The sequence below is a fragment of the Ixodes scapularis genome, unplaced genomic scaffold (assembly GCF_016920785.2).
Source record: "Ixodes scapularis isolate PalLabHiFi unplaced genomic scaffold, ASM1692078v2 PGA_scaffold6__148_contigs__length_123643588, whole genome shotgun sequence".
Taxonomy (NCBI): Eukaryota; Metazoa; Arthropoda; class Arachnida; order Ixodida; family Ixodidae; genus Ixodes; species Ixodes scapularis.
In genome coordinates, this window is record NW_024609881.1 from 50,382,241 (window position 1) to 50,401,992 (window position 19,752).

General features: G+C 45.8%; 3 protein-coding genes across 3 annotated transcripts; 2 read left to right on the top strand and 1 right to left on the bottom strand.

Moving 5' to 3' along the window:
* Positions 1 to 1,058: 1,058 nt before the first annotated feature.
* Positions 1,059 to 14,386, bottom strand: LOC115324422. Its single transcript, XM_042294615.1, has 6 exons — positions 14,131 to 14,386; positions 9,554 to 9,630; positions 8,762 to 8,891; positions 5,857 to 5,966; positions 4,311 to 4,530; positions 1,059 to 1,153 (listed from the first exon to the last, which is right to left on the bottom strand). The coding sequence occupies exons 1-6, from the start codon at positions 14,321 to 14,323 to the stop codon at positions 1,074 to 1,076; spliced, it is 810 nt and encodes a 269-aa protein (XP_042150549.1). The 5' UTR covers positions 14,324 to 14,386; the 3' UTR covers positions 1,059 to 1,073.
* A 277-nt stretch (positions 14,387 to 14,663) lies between these two features.
* LOC121838483 lies at positions 14,664 to 16,685 on the top strand. Its single transcript, XM_042294761.1, has 2 exons — positions 14,664 to 15,164; positions 16,455 to 16,685. Exons 1-2 carry the CDS (start codon positions 14,805 to 14,807, stop codon positions 16,683 to 16,685), a joined length of 591 nt encoding a protein of 196 aa, XP_042150695.1. The 5' UTR covers positions 14,664 to 14,804.
* Positions 16,686 to 16,703: 18 nt separating this feature from the next.
* On the top strand, positions 16,704 to 18,667 carry LOC121838324. Its single transcript, XM_042294513.1, has one exon. The coding sequence runs from the start codon at positions 17,085 to 17,087 to the stop codon at positions 18,585 to 18,587; it is 1,503 nt and encodes a 500-aa protein (XP_042150447.1). The 5' UTR covers positions 16,704 to 17,084; the 3' UTR covers positions 18,588 to 18,667.
* Positions 18,668 to 19,752: the final 1,085 nt, after the last annotated feature.

The following is a 19,752-nucleotide window of genomic DNA, read 5'->3' on the forward strand; positions in this document are numbered from 1 at the left end:
CACTGATATTTAGTTACTCTCTCCGTGCCCGCTCGCATGCCCGAACCCCGAGAGACGTGGAAACTCCCAAAAAAGATAGACGCTTAATTTTGATTGCAGGGCCTCTTTAAGTTTAAGGGCATGGTTTTTTATGGAAACTTGCTGAGCATCACCGAAAAACAGTAAATAAAAAGAATCGGAGTGCGATAGAGCGCATGCGCTGCATTTTACAGCCTTCTAAAAAACAACAACACTTTGACGGGTTTTTAAATTTCGGTTTGAAATCGGAGCACTTCTCGGCATCCACAGTACCGCGCCCCGTGGAGAGATAGCGCAACCCCCAACGTCTGCCCTGCTGTCCTCGCGCAACGCAGCAGATGCAGGCTGCACTATTTCTTCATAGCCCTTACAAAAATCTGTAGTTAAATTCTTTTGAATTTCTGTTGAAAAATTTCTGGAATCCTATTGAATTTCTTTTTAAACTCTTTTTAATTTTTTCAGAGTTTATTTTGACATCTTATTGAATTCCTAGTTAAAATTGGCCACTTAAATTTTTTAGAATTCCTTCTTACATAAATTTTGTTGAATTCCTTTTGACTGAACTTCTGTTGAATTATTTCAACAGAATTTCTGTTGAATTCCTTTTGACTGAACTTCTGTTGAATTATTTCAACAGAATTTCTGTTGAATTCTTTTTGACGGAATTTCTGTTGAATTCCTTTTGACGGAATTTCTGTTGAATTCTTTTTGACAGAACTTCTGTTGAATTCTTTTTGACGGAACTTCTGTTGAAATATTTTAACAAAATTTCTGTTGAATTCTTTTTTAACGTAATTTTTGTTTCGTTCGCAGTATAAACTTATTTTTAATTATTTTATAAATTTTCAAAAAATTCTTAAAAGTATTTTTAGAACTTTTTTTGACATATATTTTGATAATCTGAAACAAACTATTTTAGTTGCAAATTAATTAGGCTTTAGACAGTTGAAAAGCTAGCTGTGCTAGCTAAAGCTATCTTGCTTTGTGCAGCATTGGGGTTGCTAAGGCACTAAACAGTAAATGAAATGACCCAAATGACTTTATTTCACACACTTTCACACGCCCCGCGCCAGCATTGAGGAGAGGCTGTTTGTGAGTGCAGTCAATTGCACATCAAATTCCATGCAGGTGTACCCTGAAAAGAAAGGAATATGCATTACTTAAGACATAACATCAGCTTCATTAGCAGCTTTCAATCTACTTTGCAGTCATACAAACTGACGGTGACCGATGAACAAATGAGCGCTTGGAACAAGCAGGCGCAATTCTTACCATCTGGCTATAGGTGAAAAAGCCTCGGTTAAATATTGTCCAACCGTTCAACTACAGTCGACACCAATGAGCAAAATCGAACCCCAGATGAGTTTTGACATGCGGAGATAACAGCATCAATGCACAAGATGTGTCTGCTGCCCCTTGAAGAACACAAAGGCAGACTACTAGAGTGAACAATCCATACAGAACTGAAAGAACAAAGAGGAAATAGGGTGCAGTCCGAGGAGAGAAATGCTAAGATAGAGTATACGGCGACCAAGCCGTCTGCTTCTCGCAGAGAGGGTACAGGAGATGTCAACAGTGACGTCACGCCGCCGCGCTGATATGAGGATGCTAACCTGGGGAAACATAGCTCTGTTGTCTGCTGGCAGTAGTAGTGGCTGCCCTGCCTTGGCTGTCCAAGATCCACCTATTCTGTATGAACTAGGACTCGCCCTTAGTAAAATGGGAGAGGAAATAGCTCCAAGGTTACTTTGGTCCAACCAAAGGGGATTGCCCTTTACACGCCCTCGCAGGGGGTTCCAAGATGGTCTTCGGCACAGCTGTGTCAACAACACCCAAAGTGGGGCAGGCTACGGCAGCTCTCTCCCTCGGTGTGGGTAAGCTGTCCCTATGATTTCATCTGCATATTAGCTTCGTGAATCCCACCACATTAAATGAGTTGTGCAAAGAGAAGCAGCAAACGGCGGAGAACTGGAGGTGTGGTGGCTGGAAACAACATGGCAGTGTGAATATTGCAGCTTGTGTTGCAGGTCGAAGCGAGGCCTACACTCAGTCGCCTCTTGTTCAATCATGTTTCTCTATCCGGCTAAGGGACACTCGAAAAAACAGTTAGCCTACTCAATGTGTACATGCAGTGCAAACGTATGAAGAAGCAGCGACAGAGCAGTAGGAGCATTGATCTGCACAGAAAAGTGGCACCGATCAAAGGGTCGAATTGTTTCCAGCCGCCATATCTCCAGTCCCCAGTCTTTTACTGCTTCTCTTTAAGCAACTCATTTGACGTGTGGGGATTCCCGGAGTAATATGCAGCTAAAAACAAAGGAGTGACAACTTACCCGTGCTTAACTTAACCTTTGAGCTATTTCTTCTGTTTGATGAAGGGCGAGTCCTGGTTCATACAGAATTGGTGGACCTCTGACAGCCAAGGCAGAGCAGCCACTGCTACGACCAGCAGACAACAGAGCGATGTTAACCCATGTTAGCATCCTCATATCAGGTGTGGCGTCGTGATGTCACTCCTTGACACCTCTACACTCTCCGCATAAGCAGACGACTTCCTCGCCGTATAGAGATACAGCTCCTCTACTAATGACAAGCATTTGTAGTAGCGTCCCCTGTGCCAGGGGCTGAAGCTTTGCCGCATCGTACTGGTGCGCCCTGAGTAGTCACTGGCAGTGCGGAAATGTCAGAATCAGTTCAATGAGCTCAGAAATTTGACATACTATTCAAGTTCAATCCCCAATTTCACTGTCAGAAGTTAATAGCACCAGTAGAGAGCACTAGCAGGCATTATGAGGTTGCTTCCTCATAGCTGAAGTCATGCTGTGTTGCACAAGATTAAAAGACATGAAGTAACCATTGATATATACATACCATATTTATTTGAACATACAGGGTGAATCAAGGAGACGCCAGGCTCTTAAAATCGACCGCAAAATTCGGTTCCTTAACCTATCGCGCTACGACTTTGTTCGGCATTGCCCACAGATGGTGCATTTTTTTTTGTGTGAAATTTGCAAAGAGCGAACTTATCTGAGGAAAGAGTAAAGAAAGAAAAAGGCTTAGCTCCTATGGAAACGCAGCGACGCCACCGGTCTTCAAACAACACGGCACTGTTTCGCACGGGAGACAAGAGATGGCACAAGCGGTCGCGACGCCAACTGCCGCCAACGAACGAGCATACGACGCCGAGAGCCGGCGTCTTTAGGAGACAAGGAACTGCAGTTCCTTGTTGTTAACGCGCCTGTTTTTGTGACTGTCGCCGCCTGCAGAACGGGCGCCGCTTTTGAGTCGAAAAGATTGTCTGCTAAAGACGACAGCTCTCGGCGCCGTATGCTCGTTTGTTGCGCCATCTCTTGGCTCCCGTGTAAAACGGCGCCGTGTTGTTTGAAGACCGGTGGCGTTCCTGCGTTTCCAAAGGAGCTAAGCCTTTTTCTTTCTTTACTTTTTCCTCAGGTAAGTTCGTTCTTTGCAAATTTTACAAAAAAAATGCACCATCTGTGGGCAATGCTGCACAAAGTTGTAGCATGATAGGTTAATAAACCGAATTTTGCGGTCGATTTAAAGGGCCTGGCGTCTCCTTAAATCACCCTGTAGGTAGACTTTCTTTTTCCGGGAAATGCTACCCAAAAATATGGGTAGACTTATAATCAAGATCCAGAGCGGCTCGACTAGGTGCCTTGGGAGTGTCAATGCGATGCAGAGTAGTGCCACCTCTCCGCTAGGAAGAGAGGTCACATACAAAACTATCTGCTGCCGCACCGTTTCATTCATTTGTTTTGCTTCCTTCTTCGGCAGCTGGCGCTATTTCTCAGCGGCGTTTTGCCTTTGCTGTCGAGTTACGACGACGCTGGACTGGATGAGTTAGACTGTAGACATTGAGCTTCGCGTGATACTGTTTGCTGAGGGTTTGACAACAGTAAGAAGCTGATTAGAGCATGGCAGAACCAGTGGGACGCCATTTTACCTATTGCGAACCCCGACCCAAACACACCAGCGAACCATTGAAGGAAGAGTAATTTTCTGAATGTTCCGATTATGATGGAGCTTATGGCACAGAGTATTGAGATTTAGCCGAGCATGCGGCTAATAATGGTGTGCTGTGTTCAATGTTTCCTCTGCTCTTCTCTTAAAAGTTTGTTTGTTATTTGCTATTCTTGTCAAATTCAATTTTTAGGAGCTTGCCCTTTATTCATGCTGGACTTATTTTCGAGTAAATACGGTACATATACTAGCAGGTTAGCGGACAATCCTCACAAAATAAAAATTCACGACAAGATGGAAACAGAACATACCTAGTATGGCCTTTACGATGGTCGGGTCCAGGGCTTCTTTTGCATCAATGTCCTTGTGCGCATTACTTCTACGCCCATGGAGGGACTTTTCCTTCCATGAGTCATTTGGAAAAAGTACCTTTACAAGGCTTCGAGCGAATTTACAGCCAGAAGACTTGGCGGCCTTGCGGAGCACTTGTAGCGTCGACGACTCCACCAGTACACCACATCCGATGTCGGTCTGGTGAAGAAGAGAAAAAGGAAATTATTAAAGTAACACATCAGCCTAGGATGACAAAGGTGCGCAAGCTTTTCACGCACATGACCCATAAAAATTTCTGAATGCCATCCGACATACTTTATAGTGTCAACAAATGTCGACGCTTTATTCGTCTATTTCATTTCGGACACTGTCTTGCGTGTTTTCTACTATATTCATTTTTTGGAAAACGGGTAAGGTCAGCAGAACAGACTCTACTGACCCGCATAAATAAACTACACACTGCAGAAAGCTGAAAGCCTGTGTGAATCTCACGCTAGTGCTGGTGATAGATTGCGAAAGGTTAAAGCAGCACACTACCTGGAACAAGTTAAAAAAAAAAGAGACAAGGCTTTCAGTTACATTTGAATATTTGGAAACTAGCAGAAGGGCATTGTGGGCTTTGCCCTTTACGACATTAGAAAATAAGATATATTAGAGTACAAACAATCTTTAAGAAAATAGGTTATTAGAGTCTATGATTAATACTAGATCGTCGAAAGACAATATGCCTATATTAAGTCCTCTAGTTTTCACAACTTATTGAATCGATCACACGATTCCTTTGGAAGCTTCTTAAAATTATTCTGAATTAACCATGTTGAGTTACAAAAGCCAGCCATTGCGAACCGTAATGTGCAAACATGGCTTGTATCTGTCGCAAATTCTCTATTTTGTAACCTACCGCAAAAGTCACGCTGGACTCTGCGACTATACTCAGTGTCATGAAGCGTCAAGATTTTCCGGACCTTTATTCATGCACTCAAAACGCGGTTTTCTTTTTGTGAACAAGCTAGTGATATAAGCTTCTTCCCAACCCCACACGTTACCTGTGGAATTGGCCAGTAAAATGCGCAGTAGTGCAAGCAAATTTAAGCTAGCGCAAGAGCGACGCAGCATAACACGGAGCGGAGATATTTGCTACACAGCCACCGTTTGTTTTGACGGACGGGCGTATAGTTCAATCTCCTCACCAATAGGTTGTAACTTGGGACCCTTTCTGTTGTAGCCTTTACTGTATTAGTTCTACAAACAGGAAAGGAGCATTGGCCAGGAGACGAGCGTAGCTTCCGCTGCATAAATGGCAGGCTTTCGACACCACCATGTAAGACAGAAGTGTGTTGTGTGTAAGCCACATATAAGCACAATTGCACCGGCTCCAATTGCAGGGGAATTTTTGTTCGGTGGAGCCCTTTACATCAACAAGACAACTATGAAGATGGAACAAACAGGATATCCTGGCATGAAGAATGTAGCAATGCAGTAATTAACACTCATACTGCAAAGTTACGAGAGACTAAAGCTTACCATGGCTGCCGGTACTAGAGCTGCTGCAGCTGCCTGACCAGCTTGCCGCACCTGGTCGGCTTCTTGTGCCCGCAGCATGCGATGAAGCCGCTTTACCATCCCCGTGGCATCTGAAATGATATCAGACATGACTGGAATAGGACATTCTTTAGTTCATAAATCCTAGACATAATGCACCAATCTTATGGGCCGTGGTGCAGGATTTTGTTACGCGGGTAATGTTTGCAAGAAACACATTTTTTTCACTTCCATGTCACCTTTATGATGCCTTCATGTGCAGCAGACTTTGCATGTCTATCCGCATCACATTGTGAATACACTGCAAGACTGTGGAAGTAATATGTATACAGTGTGCAAGTGTACCAAAATGTGTCCTCTGGCACACATAAGAATGTCATGAGCACAGAAAAAAAAAAAAAATAAACGTCAATCAGCAAGCAACATAAAGGATGTGCAGGGAACCCCCGTGATGAAGAGCCAGAAAAGATTTGCTTGCCGTCATTAATAGAGACGGTAGGGAGTGCAAGGGGGTAACTAACAGCATTTCAGCACATTGGGTGTAACGCACAAGGTACAGAAAGAGCTAACCTGTATACAATGTGTGGTATCCTTTACTCCTGGGATTGTGAAGCTCTCAAAACCTAATAAAGATCTAAGAAGAATAAGGTACTCAGAGCACAACTTGTTAAAGTATATGTTATCCTCATTTGTTAAAGTGCAATTATTATCACCACTGCATCTTATTTTAAAGAAACAGTAGCAACACTTCAATTACACGAGACCGTGCAATTGAATTTTCCCAGAGGACTACATTCCAAAGCATTCCCTAGAGCTAAAATTTGAGCTCTCTGTACAGCTAACCCAATACACCAACAAAGCAAAAAGAAAAAAAAAAGCATAAAAGCCCTAGACAGCCAGTGGTCTAGGGCTGGCCAGAAGGTGACAGACGTGTTGATCGTTTTCAGGAGTATTTTACAGTGAGTAAGTACCCCATAGCCTATCGTTAGTGAAAGGGGAATTTCCACATCCTCCACCTTCCTGGTTTTGTCATGCTCCAGACACTAGGCCTAGAAAAGAAGGCCAAGCCGGGCCTTGGTTGTCCTACAGCCAAGGAAAGCGAACGAGTGAGATCTTGGTCATGCAACCACTCAAAATGAACTTTGATGTGCACAAAGAGCACATTCAAAGCGGTGACGAATGCCCGTGTAAAGTAATTGGTCAATGTTGTTTATACAGCGTAAGTTTAGTCTGCCTGGGTTTGGCAACATTGTTGAACACTGTAAATGAGCAATTTAGCCAGTGCGGTACAACTGCTAGCCTAGGGTCTTTAACATGCATCACGCAGTACTGATTACACGAACGCGTGCCGGTACGATGCTCATCCAGATCCAAACAGGCAGGAGTGGGGATCGAACCCAGGATCCCTGGGTTCTGCATCACGAGCTTTTGCTCCACATGCTCCAAACTGAGATGCACTAGCCCTCTCAGCCACTGTTCCCCTGAATGCCTGTGGAGAGCACATACAACTCGGATGAAGGACAAATCTAATGTCATCAGAAGCACTTCATGTTCAGTTGCAAAGCTTCTACTCTGTAGCTGAGCCAGACAATTTGCGGCATGATTCACGCACAGGTAATCAATCACTAAAAAAATTCAAGCATACGAAAAAATTACTTTTTTTCGTATGCTTGATTTTTTTGAGTGACTGGTATGTGAATCATGTTTTACCAACTAGCTTAACCTGCAGTATTAACTAATTTATGTTTGTGTAGGCGTTGTAGAAACTAATTTGTGGTGCGCACCGTCAGGGCAATGTGAGCCCTAAAAGCGGTTGGCTAAGCACTGAGTGTGACTAGGCTCTGCCAGGCTCCACCAGATAGCCACATGAGACACTTCCGCAGATAGCCACACGAGACACTTTCGTTACTTTGAGGCTCGTCAAAGGCTCATTCCATAAATTCTGCGGCTCGTGCAACAACTGAGCACGAAGCTCTAGTGACGTTAGAGGGCTCCCATCGCTCGCCGCTCGCACCAGGCCACCATATTGCAGTCACTGAATCCAGTGCCAAGAGAAGGATCTGAAGCGGACCTAGGGATTTTAGTGCCCCGAGAACTTTCAGTGGCTATAATTAGATAAAAGAAAATAAAAATGAAAGACAGTTATGCTTCTCTGTAATGCGAAATTAGAGCGAGCTTTTGGGGTCTTTTGATTTTGCAATATACCATGGCAAAGGATTCGAGAGAGAAATATATATGTTTACAAATATAGACCACTCTTTTTGAGGGTGGACAAGAGAGGAGGTTGAGGGTACGGTGGGGGCGTTATTTGGTGGCGGTAGTGATGCCAACACCGACACCGCTATATGCAAGAATGGGCACCTAGGAGCTGTGCTATAAAAAATTAAGGAACTGGGTGTTTGGTGCAGAGATAGTGCGTATCAGTCGTAGTATGCTACAGTGCTCCCTACGTTTGCTCAGCTGGATTAGCACAGACGTAGTGAGCACCAAAGATGCTGTGTGTGGCCCGTTGTCTGCTACTGGAGCTTACTGCACCTGTGCTAAGGTCCCCTCAACCCAGCAAGCATAATGGCATGCAATGCCTTGTGTCAGTGTTCCCCTTCCCCTCAACAGTGGACAGCACTGTACAGAGCGGCCCACTTTTGGAGGGAATACACGACAGCATGGCTGACACTCCACGCCATGATGGTTGCTGAGGCGAGGGGCAGCCTGGTGCAGGCACAACAAGCTCCAGTAGCAGGCAACAGGCCGCACGCAGCGCCCCTGGCACTCACTGCGTCTGCGCTGAGCAGCTGTGGGGTCTGGCAGCCGGCGCTGCACGGAGTGCTGGCCACACGCTGGCTACTTGTTTGCATGTTCCTCTAACAGAGGTTCGTACTATACATACCAATTACTGCTTCAAGCTCTCGGACAGCAAGCTGAAGTCTCTCGTTTTCCACCCGGAGGGCAGCATTTTCCTCCTCGAGGGTTGAGTTTCCCTTCTTGAGGGCAGCGTTGTCTGCCTGGAGCTCCTCCATCTGCACAGTGGCGACGATGCTATTTCTTTGGATTTGCATACCTTATTCTAAAACTACCTGCCATGGTGCCTGAATACCATTTCTGACTGGTGTGTTTACTGTCCTACATTGCCTGCGCATCAAGTGGTCCCGAAGTTGCAACAAATCATGTCACGAAAGACTGCAGGACATTTAGTTGGACATTTCGGCCGTGGCGGTTGGTTTAAGAGATGCTGGTGAGAAAGCGAGCAGACGCCATTATTGCTGCTGCTGCAGTATCTCAACTTGTGAGTGCTGTGGGGTCCACTGACTGCAGAGATAGCTACAGTAGAACAAGCACCAGCCAGCACCACCTCTGCTCCTGCAACACCGCCAGGATTGCGGCTGGCTACTAATGCGCCATTGATAATGTCATTAAGAGGAAAACAGGAGACCACAAATAAGAATGTGGAAAACACACCAGTTGGAGACGTGCTCAGAAGCAATATTGACACCAAAAGCTGCACTAATGAAGGATTACTCAGATGCAAATAAACAGTGTAAATGGCAGTAAAGGTTTACGAGGATGGTCGCCAACTGCTTACAGGGAATTCAGATATTTTCTAAAACCACCCTGTCGCAACTTCTTATTTAGTTGCACAACATAAGAAAGCAGGGCAATGCCCCAATAGAATGGAACTCACAGGCGTCCGCTGGGACGATGCAGTGTCGGCCTGGTCAGCAAGCCGAGTCCTCTTTTTTTCAAGAGAACTGTGCTGCCCTACGGGGTAAAAAGGATGACTGAAATTAATCTTGCACCAATTTGGCATGTAAAATGATTACTGCAAGCGACTTTGTTTTCATGGGCTCAATTTTTGGTGAATCTGGCAAACTGCCGGATCCAGGAATATTTATTGAGCACAAAATTCCACAAATGAGAATGATATGCAATGTATTGGTATCTAAAGGGCGACATATTCCCATCTCCCATTTGTTGCAATATTGCTCAAGTCATGAAATTGGCAAAAAGTAGGTCCTCACGAAACTTTAGTCGTTTAGAGTATGTATACACAAAGACATGTCAGTGACCAAAATGCGAACAGTCTCCTGTTTTCAGCACAATTTTATGCTTACTGTAAAGGAGTTGCCTGCACTGCTACAAATGTCTTCCTTTTGTCATTATCCCCAGTTAATAAAGTGGCGGGAAATGGTTCCACCACGAAGCGAGCTTTCACATATCTACTACACATGCTCTACAGGGAACCAACCCCATCCTTGAGGGGCTAGGACATCCCAGTGCGCTGTTGGTTCAATATTGTGCAGTTCGACAAATGGTGAATTTATACTTTGTACCAACACCCGAAGGCAGAAATTTAATCGGCCATCCTGTAGATTCCACTTTAAAAAGCTGGGAGTGCAGATAAAAGCTCCGCTTCCACACCGATTGCAAAACGGGTCGGTTCCAATAGCCCAGCTCCCAAAGCACAACCACGCTTGACTCGCTGCATGCGACAGTTTTACTGCTCCAGTTGTCATTCTGCTGCTAGAGCTTGTATGGCCGGTGACTGTAGTCATGGCTAAAAGAAATAGGAACGTACAGAGTGCCTGCTGTCTGGAACCTCCAGGACCTTCTAGCAGCATTTCTAGCAGCTTCAGCAAGACAATCGGTGCTTTGTGCCATGTTATGAACCCCGCCTCTGGTTTAATCTGGGCAATGCTACATTTACCTCCTTGGTAGATGGTGAGACTCCATAATTTTTGTTCCTCATAAACAAAAGCAGCCATGTTTCTAATGATTGTGTGGGAAAAGAAGCACAAAATACTATTGTAATTCGCAGTACAATGTGCCCTATGCTAGCATGTGGTCGCTGTATTAAGATCTGACTGCATAACTGAAGATAGTGTTATTTTGATTCGTACCATGCAAGCTGCAGTAGCAGCGGATTAATACATGATGATGCCCCTTTCTAGATGGAATTAGGATGAAGTCAATCGAGTGACCTGGCAAAATTTAACAATAAAATTTGCAGCTCTAACAGCAGCAGATGTCGCTTCAAACAAACAACAAACTTGTCGCTTCAAACTAACAATGGCCTCCAATATGAGGGTGGACAAGCTAGCTTCTTTTATATCTATTACAAGCTTGTACAAGTCACGACAACAGAAATAAAGGCCATGAGTTTCTTTTCTCTGCGCATGCGCACTTTCTCGCCTTCATTCCCATTGGCGCGACTCACGCTCAGGTAATGGCAATCAAAGATTGTAGCCTGTTCACCCTCATATTAAAATAGACTGTAAAGGTAGAACCTTCGGTAGTTCAGTTGCAGCTCCCTTGTCCCTATTTATTTTTACCATGACTGTATCTCTACTTGTTCAAGTTTTACGCGTAGGCTTTTAACAACTATACATGGCTTGCACGTGACGTCAATCCACCCCTCCTTTCTGGTGGTGAAATGTGCCTCGTTAGCGCAGAGGAAGCTATGCTCTCATGCACCCTCCCTCCCTTCCCTTCCCTTCCCTTCCCCCCCCCCCCCCCCTGAGTACCCCAAGGCCCTCCTTTCTGATGGCAAGATTAACACGGTAGAGGCTATGCTCTCACGAGCCCTTTTCCTCATTGTGTCTGGCCAACTGATGTACATGCAAGCCATGTATAGAAAGGACTGACAGTCAAAATTTAAAAGAATCAAAACATCACAACAAAAAGGTAAAACATATATCATGACTAAACAAAAGACAAAGGATAGCTCACTTTGTAAAACAAAAGTTTTCCTTCGTCCGTTTTTTATATTTCCCCATCTCAGGGTCTACAAGGTGTCGATTCATTACCAGCTCGTCTGCAACCTATCAATGCTAACCAAGATTAAGTTTAAAACCTATATACCCTTATGAAGCAGAGTCACTGATCTCTATGACAATTGCTGGATTGTGCTTCCCGCTCCCGCGAGTGAAGCCACCGAACGGCCATCTTGCTCGTAGACAAATTGTGTTGCAGAAGCTGGCGGCAGCGTGCTGAAGACACGTCTACTTGTTCATCATGTTTCGCCGAAGAAGGTTTTTAAGACCCTGCGTATGCATTAAGACTTGCCGTTGAGAACATGTGAAAAATTTTACGAAAGCGCAGTGCCGCAGGAAAACGGCAGAACTTGTAGAAAGCATGTTTCACCGGCTTTGCGGCAAGATTAGAGCTTCCTTGGCACGCCGAAACACTGCATCTCTGTGCCTTCACACGCTTGGATACCAATCAAGAATCAGTGCCGTGGCAAAGTTCTGAAAATGCGTCGCACGTAAATGTCTTTGTATCATATATCAGCCGTAGAGTTCTTGATCGTCCAGCTGTTCCGGCAATTTGTTATCAATAAAGGGGGGAAAACAATCTGTATGGCTGCTCTTATGCACTATTAACCATGGCTATGTTCCAAATCTACTCTAATGGATCACATGGCGGCACAAATAGAGCAATGCTGTGGAGCAAGAATGGTTTTCGATGGCAAAAGTACAAGACGACGAGACTGAAAATCTTTGAGGCTAGGTAATCGGTTAACCAATCACATTTAGGTGAGCCGTGCTCAAAGTTGATGTCCCAAGCAATTGTTGATAATGAGCCCCAGACCACTGATCAGTGATGAGGAGCTGTGTGCACGGTATTCTGTAAACCGCCTAACGACTTAAAAAAAGACGTACCATACCCCCCCTCCCCCCCTTTTCCGTCGCCACTGGACACTGGATCAAGCTCATTTCTCGACCGCGAGTGCCGTAAGCTAGAAATACAGTTGCCAGAGTAAAGTAAAACGCTGCTTCCAAGGCACATACAGCTCCACGCACATTGAACTCCCAAAACACATCCACACGGCGTCGATTCTTGATTGGTATCCAAGCGAGCGAAGGCACAGAGACGCAGCACTTCTGCGTGCAAAGGAAGCTTTGATGATGCTGCGAGACCAGCAAAACTTGCTTTCGACGAGTTGAGCCTTTTTCCTGCGGCACTGCACTTTCGTAAATATTTCCACGTGTCCTCAACTGCAAGTCTCAACGCTTACACAGGGCCTTAAAAAGTTCTTCGGCGAATGACGACGAACGAGCAGAAAACGTGTCTTTAGCACGCTCCCGCCAGCCTCTGCAACGCTAGCAAAACCGCAATTTGCCTATGAGCAAGATGGTGGTCCGGTGGCTTCACTCGCGCTGCAGCGACCAAGTGGGGCAGAGGCGTATATGCAGAGAGTTTGGCCATTCGTTGAGAAGTGTAAAAGACAAAACGAGGAGGTGCCATTGGCCGAAAGAGGGCTGGGCGTGTTCCAGGACGTCTTCACAAAGTCGATTGTGGCCAACCAGAAGTCGGAAAAAAACCCTGGCAGTGGTAGCAAGAAACTAACTTAATAAGTGCATCGGAGTAACTCTTGGCGACGAAAATATGGCGCATGAGGTGTTTCAATTACGGTCTTCGAAAATTATGGTGGAAGAGCGTGACTAGCGGAACGATCAACATAATCCGTACGTCAGGCGCCGAGGGCCGGGAATCTGCCATCCGAGTGGTCACACTGTCTGAGCAAAACAGAGTTGAGCGGCACATTCATTTCTTACATCTTTCTGAATGATCATGATCGAAACATCACGTGCACCCTATTTTCAACCATGAAGAGTTACTAAATTTCACTCTTACGCGCTTATTAAAACTATATACGAACCTTTGATTAAACAGTTTCTCGCTAGCCAGCCAGGGGATTCTTTTAGGCTTCTGGTTGGCCAAGAGAGCATGTCAAGCCCACTTTCTACGTCTGGCACACGCCCTGACTCCCCGCGCCTCCCATTGACGAAACTCTCTATACAGGGCTCTGAAGCGGGGAAGCGCGATCCAGCAATTGTCATAGAGATCACTGGGCAGCATGCACAAAGGGCTTATACCAAGTCATCCAGATTAGGGTACAGAAACACCACATGACTTTGTAGAAGCAAGGTCAGCGGAGCCCAGAATAGCCACGCACCGAAACCTGCGGCGCCAGAAAGACAGCGTACCTAAACGTTCGGTTCCCGTCACTTGTATGATTTGAAAGCAGGAAATGACAACGCGACCTTGGAGAAATGTTATTGATGGCGAGGGACAACCCTTGTCGAACTTTCTTGCCGCGGACTTCGAAACGAAGGTTCTCCGAGCAATGGTGTTCGTGTCATTCAACACCGGCGACAGGTAATTCAGTTTTGGGATAAAATAACATTAGGCGGTGCACAAAATATTAGAGACATTAGCGACGTCAGAGGAAAACCACGTGCATGTTCATTCACTTACCTGCTTCAATCAACATCGCCTCTGCAGGCGGCTCTTCCGCGCTCCATCTCACCAAGACAACAGAACCCCGCAGGTCCTTGATGGCGCTGGGCTCCGCCATCAGACGTAGCCCTAGCTCTGTGTCCACAAGGACACGTGTAGGGTACACATCCCATTTCTCCTCCGACAGCCATCGGACTAAAATATGTGACATGTTCTCTCCAAGCCTGCACGCCTGCACTACGAGACGACGAGACGACGAGACTACGAACAACGTGTTGACTTGAAAACAGAACACATTGTTGCCAGCAGAGGCATAGACATTCGCTGTTTTACACGATGGGGAATTACATTTACATAAATGTTTCGGTTTATTAAAATAAGTTTTACATTATTAAGCATGAAAGAATTGTAAGTAATTAAATATGTCGAACTATAAAGTTTACCAATTATTGTGCAAGCCAGTGAGTAGGTAGTTTATATCCAATCCAGTCCCTGACCGCTATTGCGTGCGCTTCGATCCGGTTCGGTCGGTTTAGTGGTTCACGGCGGTTTGGTGTTCGTGTGGGATACCGCTCGATAATCGGGTTTGATCGTTTTGACTATAGCGTAGTGGCGTAGTGTTGGTACATCACTGTCACATCCCTATCTTCTGTTTTTGATCGTGGACGCCTCTGTATGAGGTTGAGCGCAGCATGGGGAAAAGACGGCCGTATAAGCAGTACCTGTGGGACCCTTCTTCCGAAGTGCCGACCCGCACGAAGCATCGACTTCGAAAAGAAGCAGAAAAAAGAAAACGGGAAGCGCTTGTGCTCACATCCAGTGACAGCGAACTCTCCGACTCGGAGCTGAGTCCTGGCATTCCACAAGTGGACAGTCCCGGGAGCGCATCGATGACCGTTCTGGACGAAGAAAATGCAAGTGTAGCCTCAACGTCTGGTCAAAGAAGCGTAGCAAATGAACGTTTCACGGAAGATCCGGTGTCGGAGTCGCCCTCGTCCGAAGGCGAAGACGACCCCCCGAGTTCAGAAGAGGCAGGGGCCAAAAGGGAAACGGTAATATACCTCGCTTTTCACATTGAGTAGAGCTGTACGCATTACGTCGTGCACCCCGGCTGGAAAGTGCTATACGGACTACCCGAAACTCGTATAACAAGAATGGTTACAACTAACTATCGACGCGGTGGTGTGGCTTAGTGGTAAGGCGTCTGTTTTGTAAGCAGCGGTGCCCTATTCGATGGGGTTCGAACCCCTGTGTAAACTTCCTCTTTTTTGTTTTTCTTTTCTTCTAGGACGTTTATGTTTGTTAAGCAATTGGCAATATTTACGACATTTCTTTTTTACAATTAACACTGAAAAAAAAAAAAGGAAACGTTGAGGAAATTTTGCTGAATTAAATGGTATGGGACTCCCTTTCGGGAGGTACGATTGGGGACAGTGGGGCTCGGGTTGCTGGCTGAACGCCGCGCAGTGTCGTGTATGGGGGGAAGGGGCATGTGGGTTAATAGTTTTGTAATTAGCAGCCGCACACTCGCCGCAAAGCGGCGTGAACACAGGCAGGGGGCTGGCGTAACACGTCTCCCGTTGATACACGCGCCGCCTGGAAAGAGTGACCCAAATGGCGTGAGCTCTTCGCGTAGTGAGTATAACCATTTCTGGTCGAGGTGCACTATGTAGTGCGTATAGCTTTACTCTTTTCACGTTGGGTAATGCTATACGAACTATGTCGTGCAGCCTTAACTGTGTGTACAGAAATCTTGATGTGAAATGTAGCCATGCTTCAGGTCTCAAACCATAACATGAGGGGCAAAACCTGGAATTTGGATTTAAAAATGCAGGAAATGTAGGCGGGACACTACAATCCCTACAACACTACTCATAAGGCTATATCTCGAATGGACGGCCGTATTTTTGGAAAAAGAGGTCGCGATTGAGCGAGGCCGATAAACTGCGTGACATCAAGATATCTCGTTTCCTCCTCTCTTCGCTTCGCCCCCTCAAGGCGGCGAGGCGAAGAAGACGCGAGGCCGTTCCGTCTCCTTCTCGTAGAAACAAGACGTAAACATATCTGTCAAGTGCACCTCCTTTTTTCTTAAAAAATACAGTCATCCATTTGAGATATCGCTGAATGAGTGATGTTTTGGTGTTTGTAGCATCCTGTTGCACGCTTTTGCCGCCGTGTTTTGTGGAATTCAGATTTCAGTTCAGCATCCCTTTAACTCGAAATGAACAACATTACAGTGTTCTTGGTCCTGCAAAGAACTTGCTTTTGTTTTCAGCCCTAAACTCAGAAGTACACAATTTTTGTAGATTGATGTCTTTCTAATTCATCTACACAATTCACAGGATGAACCACTGTATCAAGGGGCCAAGCTGACGAGAGCGGAAAGCCTGATAATGGTGATGAGCCACAGCCTGCGGTACGACTCTTCGAAGGAATCAACCGAGAGCCTTCTGAAGCTTGTGGACTCCCATCTTCCGGAGGGAACAGTTTTTCCCAGGTCGAAGTTTTTATTTTTTAAGCATTTTGCTGGGGACGAAGCCAGTAAGGCAATGTATTTATACTGCCCCCAATGAGTATGTAATCTGGGGAAAGTGACTGCATCTCTCTTAGAAGTATCCTGCTCAGTCTGTAGTACTGTTTATAGAGCAGATGATCTTGTGTCGAAGGGTGCTTATTTTGTTTTTTTGGACCTTAAGTCCCAGGTTCGGGACATTTTGTTGAGTGGGAGCCTGAGCACTCCAGGAACGTTGGAGTATGATGTGCAGGACATCACACAAAGCTCTGCCTACCACAGCCTTCCGCTGAAAGAGGGGGATCTCAGCGTAACGTGGAATACCGATGGTGTTCCGCTTTTCGAGTCTTCGAATTACAGCATTTGGCCTTTGCTTCTGCAAGTGAATGAGCTGCCATTTCACGAACGCGTGCAGAACCTGCTGCTAGCAGGTTTGTGGTTTGGCCCTAAAAAGCCAGACATGAACTGTTTTTTGGAGCCATTTGTGGAGGTTATGAATGAACTGTCTTCTGTGGGTGTTCCTTGGACTGATGCTTCTGGCACACAAAAAGTATCTAGAGTGTTTCCAGGGCCATGTACAGTAGATACTGTTGCACGCTGTATGCTCATGAACATGACTCAGTTTAATGGGGCTTTTGGGTGCGGCTGGTGTGAGGCCGAAGGAGAGGTCGTGGAGAAAGGTCGAGGCCATGTAAGAGTGTACCCTGCGGTCGTTGGCACAACACGGTCTCATGAGTCGTTTCTCCATCATTCTGAGAAGGCGGAGAAGCAAGGTGCACCAAGCCATGGTGTTAAGGGTGCAAGCATTCTTTTCGGATTGGCATTTTTCAACTTTGCCTCAGGTTTCGTTGTTGATTACATGCACGCTGTGTGCTCCGGGTTCGTGAGATCCACGGCCTTTATGTGGTTCAAAGGTCGGAGTGGGCAGCACTACCACCTGGGTAGTTTCATGTCTGAAATAGACATGAAACTAAAAGCGCTGCAGCCAATCTGGGAGATCTCCCGACTTCCCAGATCTCTGAAGGACATGAAGTTCTGGAAGTCGTCGGAATGGCGCAGCTGGATGCTTTTTTATTCTCCTGTGGTCCTGAAGGGGTTCCTCCCGAAAAAGTACTTCGACAACTGGCTGAAGTTTGTGCGTATCATGCACTTCTTGTTGAGTCGCTCAGTTCCACTTGACAGCCTTCCACAGGTGAAAAGAGCAATGACCGCATTCCTCAAAGAGTTCGAGGAACTCTATGGCCAAGTCAACATGACTTACAACACGCACTTACTCCTCCACTTGATAGATAGTGTGAGACTGTGGGGACCCCTCTGGGGGTACTCCGCATATCCCTTTGAGTCAATGAATGGGAAACTTGTACGACTTGTAAATGGGACAAGATATGTTCAATGTCAGATTATTGATAAGTTTTCAATAATCCGAAGTCTTCCGAAACTGTGGGCAGTCGCCTCCAACCGCAGTGCTGATGACCAGATCGCGGTACTGCTCAGGTCACTGATGAAAGGCTACAACTTGAGGAAGCATGTGGTAAAGAATGGTGCCGTAATCTTCCAAGGAAAGGGTCAACCCGAAGGAGACAAAGTCCTTTTCAAGAAGGTTAGAATTGGTGCCTTCACGTACTGTGTCAAAGCACTGGACAAGTCCCGTAGGAAGAATTCCTACGTGTTTGTAGGGGGCATATTCGGGCAGCTAGTTGCCATTGTTGCTTGGTGCAAGCGGGGGCACACGTCATGTAGCTGTGTCAAAAATGTGACCCTGCGTTTAGAACAACTGAAAGTAAAGGACTTTGTTCTCAGCTCTTTTGGAGCTCTTTCTCTAGTACAGTTTGTTGAAGTGCAACACACTAATGCAATAATCGAAAAGGACGCTGCATCTGTTCAGAAGTGCATAGTTCTTTGCAATTCTTCTCGCACCTGTCTATGCGTTGTGAATGATACCTATGTGCTTGAGTCTGTCTGAAAGCTTGCAGTGAGGAAGGAGCATAAAAACAAAAGCCTCGAGGTGCACCTAAGTACTTCTTATGAGTTGTGAATGCGAAAGCACGTATGCCGCTCTTCGTTCCTTTCTTTGGTCTCCAGCGTACAGCGCGCTGACCTTGGGCGTGGAGCGGTGGAGCCGCTGCCTCGCGGACATAAGATTTAATGAAAGAAAGAATTTAATGTGCCGTTTTCGCGCTTCAAACTGAAGACGTCGGCTCTTTCCATGAGGCAGTTAATGCTTTTGCATTAAAACTTCCCTTTTAATGCTCCTTCCTTAAGGTGTGATCTCATTGCCGATGCACCTGTCCTGTTCTTAAAGGGATACTACAACGAAATTTCGGCGCTCATTTTTTGGTCTATATGTGCTCAAAGGAGCAGCATCACATCGAACACACCAATATCTTGTTAAAAAAGTCACGAAAAGGAATTTTAAAACGAATTAAACGATTAGCAAAGAGCACCTGGTGGATGTCGCTAACGCCTCGCTTGTAATGCCCGTCTAGGAACCTTGACAGCTATTGACGGAGGTTGTCTCGCCTCCGGCCACGAGAGAAGTGGGGCAGCAGGAACTCCCCTCTCCCCGGGAATGCTTTTTGTATGTCGCAGAAGTCGCTATTGTCCCCCTACAAGATTACAGAAGATTAACCCGTCACTCAAAATTCATACAAAAGCAGCCGCTTCGGTGGCTGGAACGACTAGGCCATCCTCTCGACGTCAGCCTAGCCGTAGCTTTGCTCGTCTTGGGACGACCTACGTCACGATTGCGTTGGATGTCACGTGGTCTCCGCTGGGCCTTCTCCGAGCGCTTGCCAGAGTGGGCCGTTTATATCAAAAATACAGCCACCAGGCTCAAAATACAAACGTGCGATTGTCATTTACGGATATTGTGGATCATATTCAACCTATTTTTAAACACGACGAGAATATTTCAAATTTCGTTGAAGTATCCCTTTAAAGGGGCCATTACATGAAAATTAGTTAAGTCGGGTGACTCTTGATATGAAACCCTGATAGGTTGCTCAATATACATACCAACTTTCAGAATTTTTAGAGCTTTACTATTTCAAGAAATTAATTTTTTAATGTTACTCATTTGCATTTGGAGACCAGGCAACATTGTCACAATTCTGACGTAGCTGGCCCAC

Coding starts and splice junctions, on each gene's coding strand:
- LOC121838483 (XM_042294761.1), top strand. CDS start 14,805: ATGGGGAAAAGACGGCCGTATAAGCAGTACCTGTGGGACCCTTCTTCC. Junction 15,165..16,454: donor CAGGGGCCAAAAGGGAAACG/GTAATATACCTC, acceptor CACAATTCACAG/GATGAACCACTGTATCAAGG.
- LOC115324422 (XM_042294615.1), bottom strand. CDS start 14,323: ATGTCACATATTTTAGTCCGATGGCTGTCGGAGGAGAAATGGGATGTG. Junction 9,631..14,130: donor GGCGATGTTGATTGAAGCAG/GTAAGTGAATGA, acceptor TTTACCCCGTAG/GGCAGCACAGTTCTCTTGAA. Junction 1,154..4,310: donor CATCGTAAAGGCCATACTAG/GTATGTTCTGTT, acceptor CTTTCTTTTCAG/GGTACACCTGCATGGAATTT.
- LOC121838324 (XM_042294513.1), top strand. CDS start 17,085: ATGAACTGTTTTTTGGAGCCATTTGTGGAGGTTATGAATGAACTGTCT.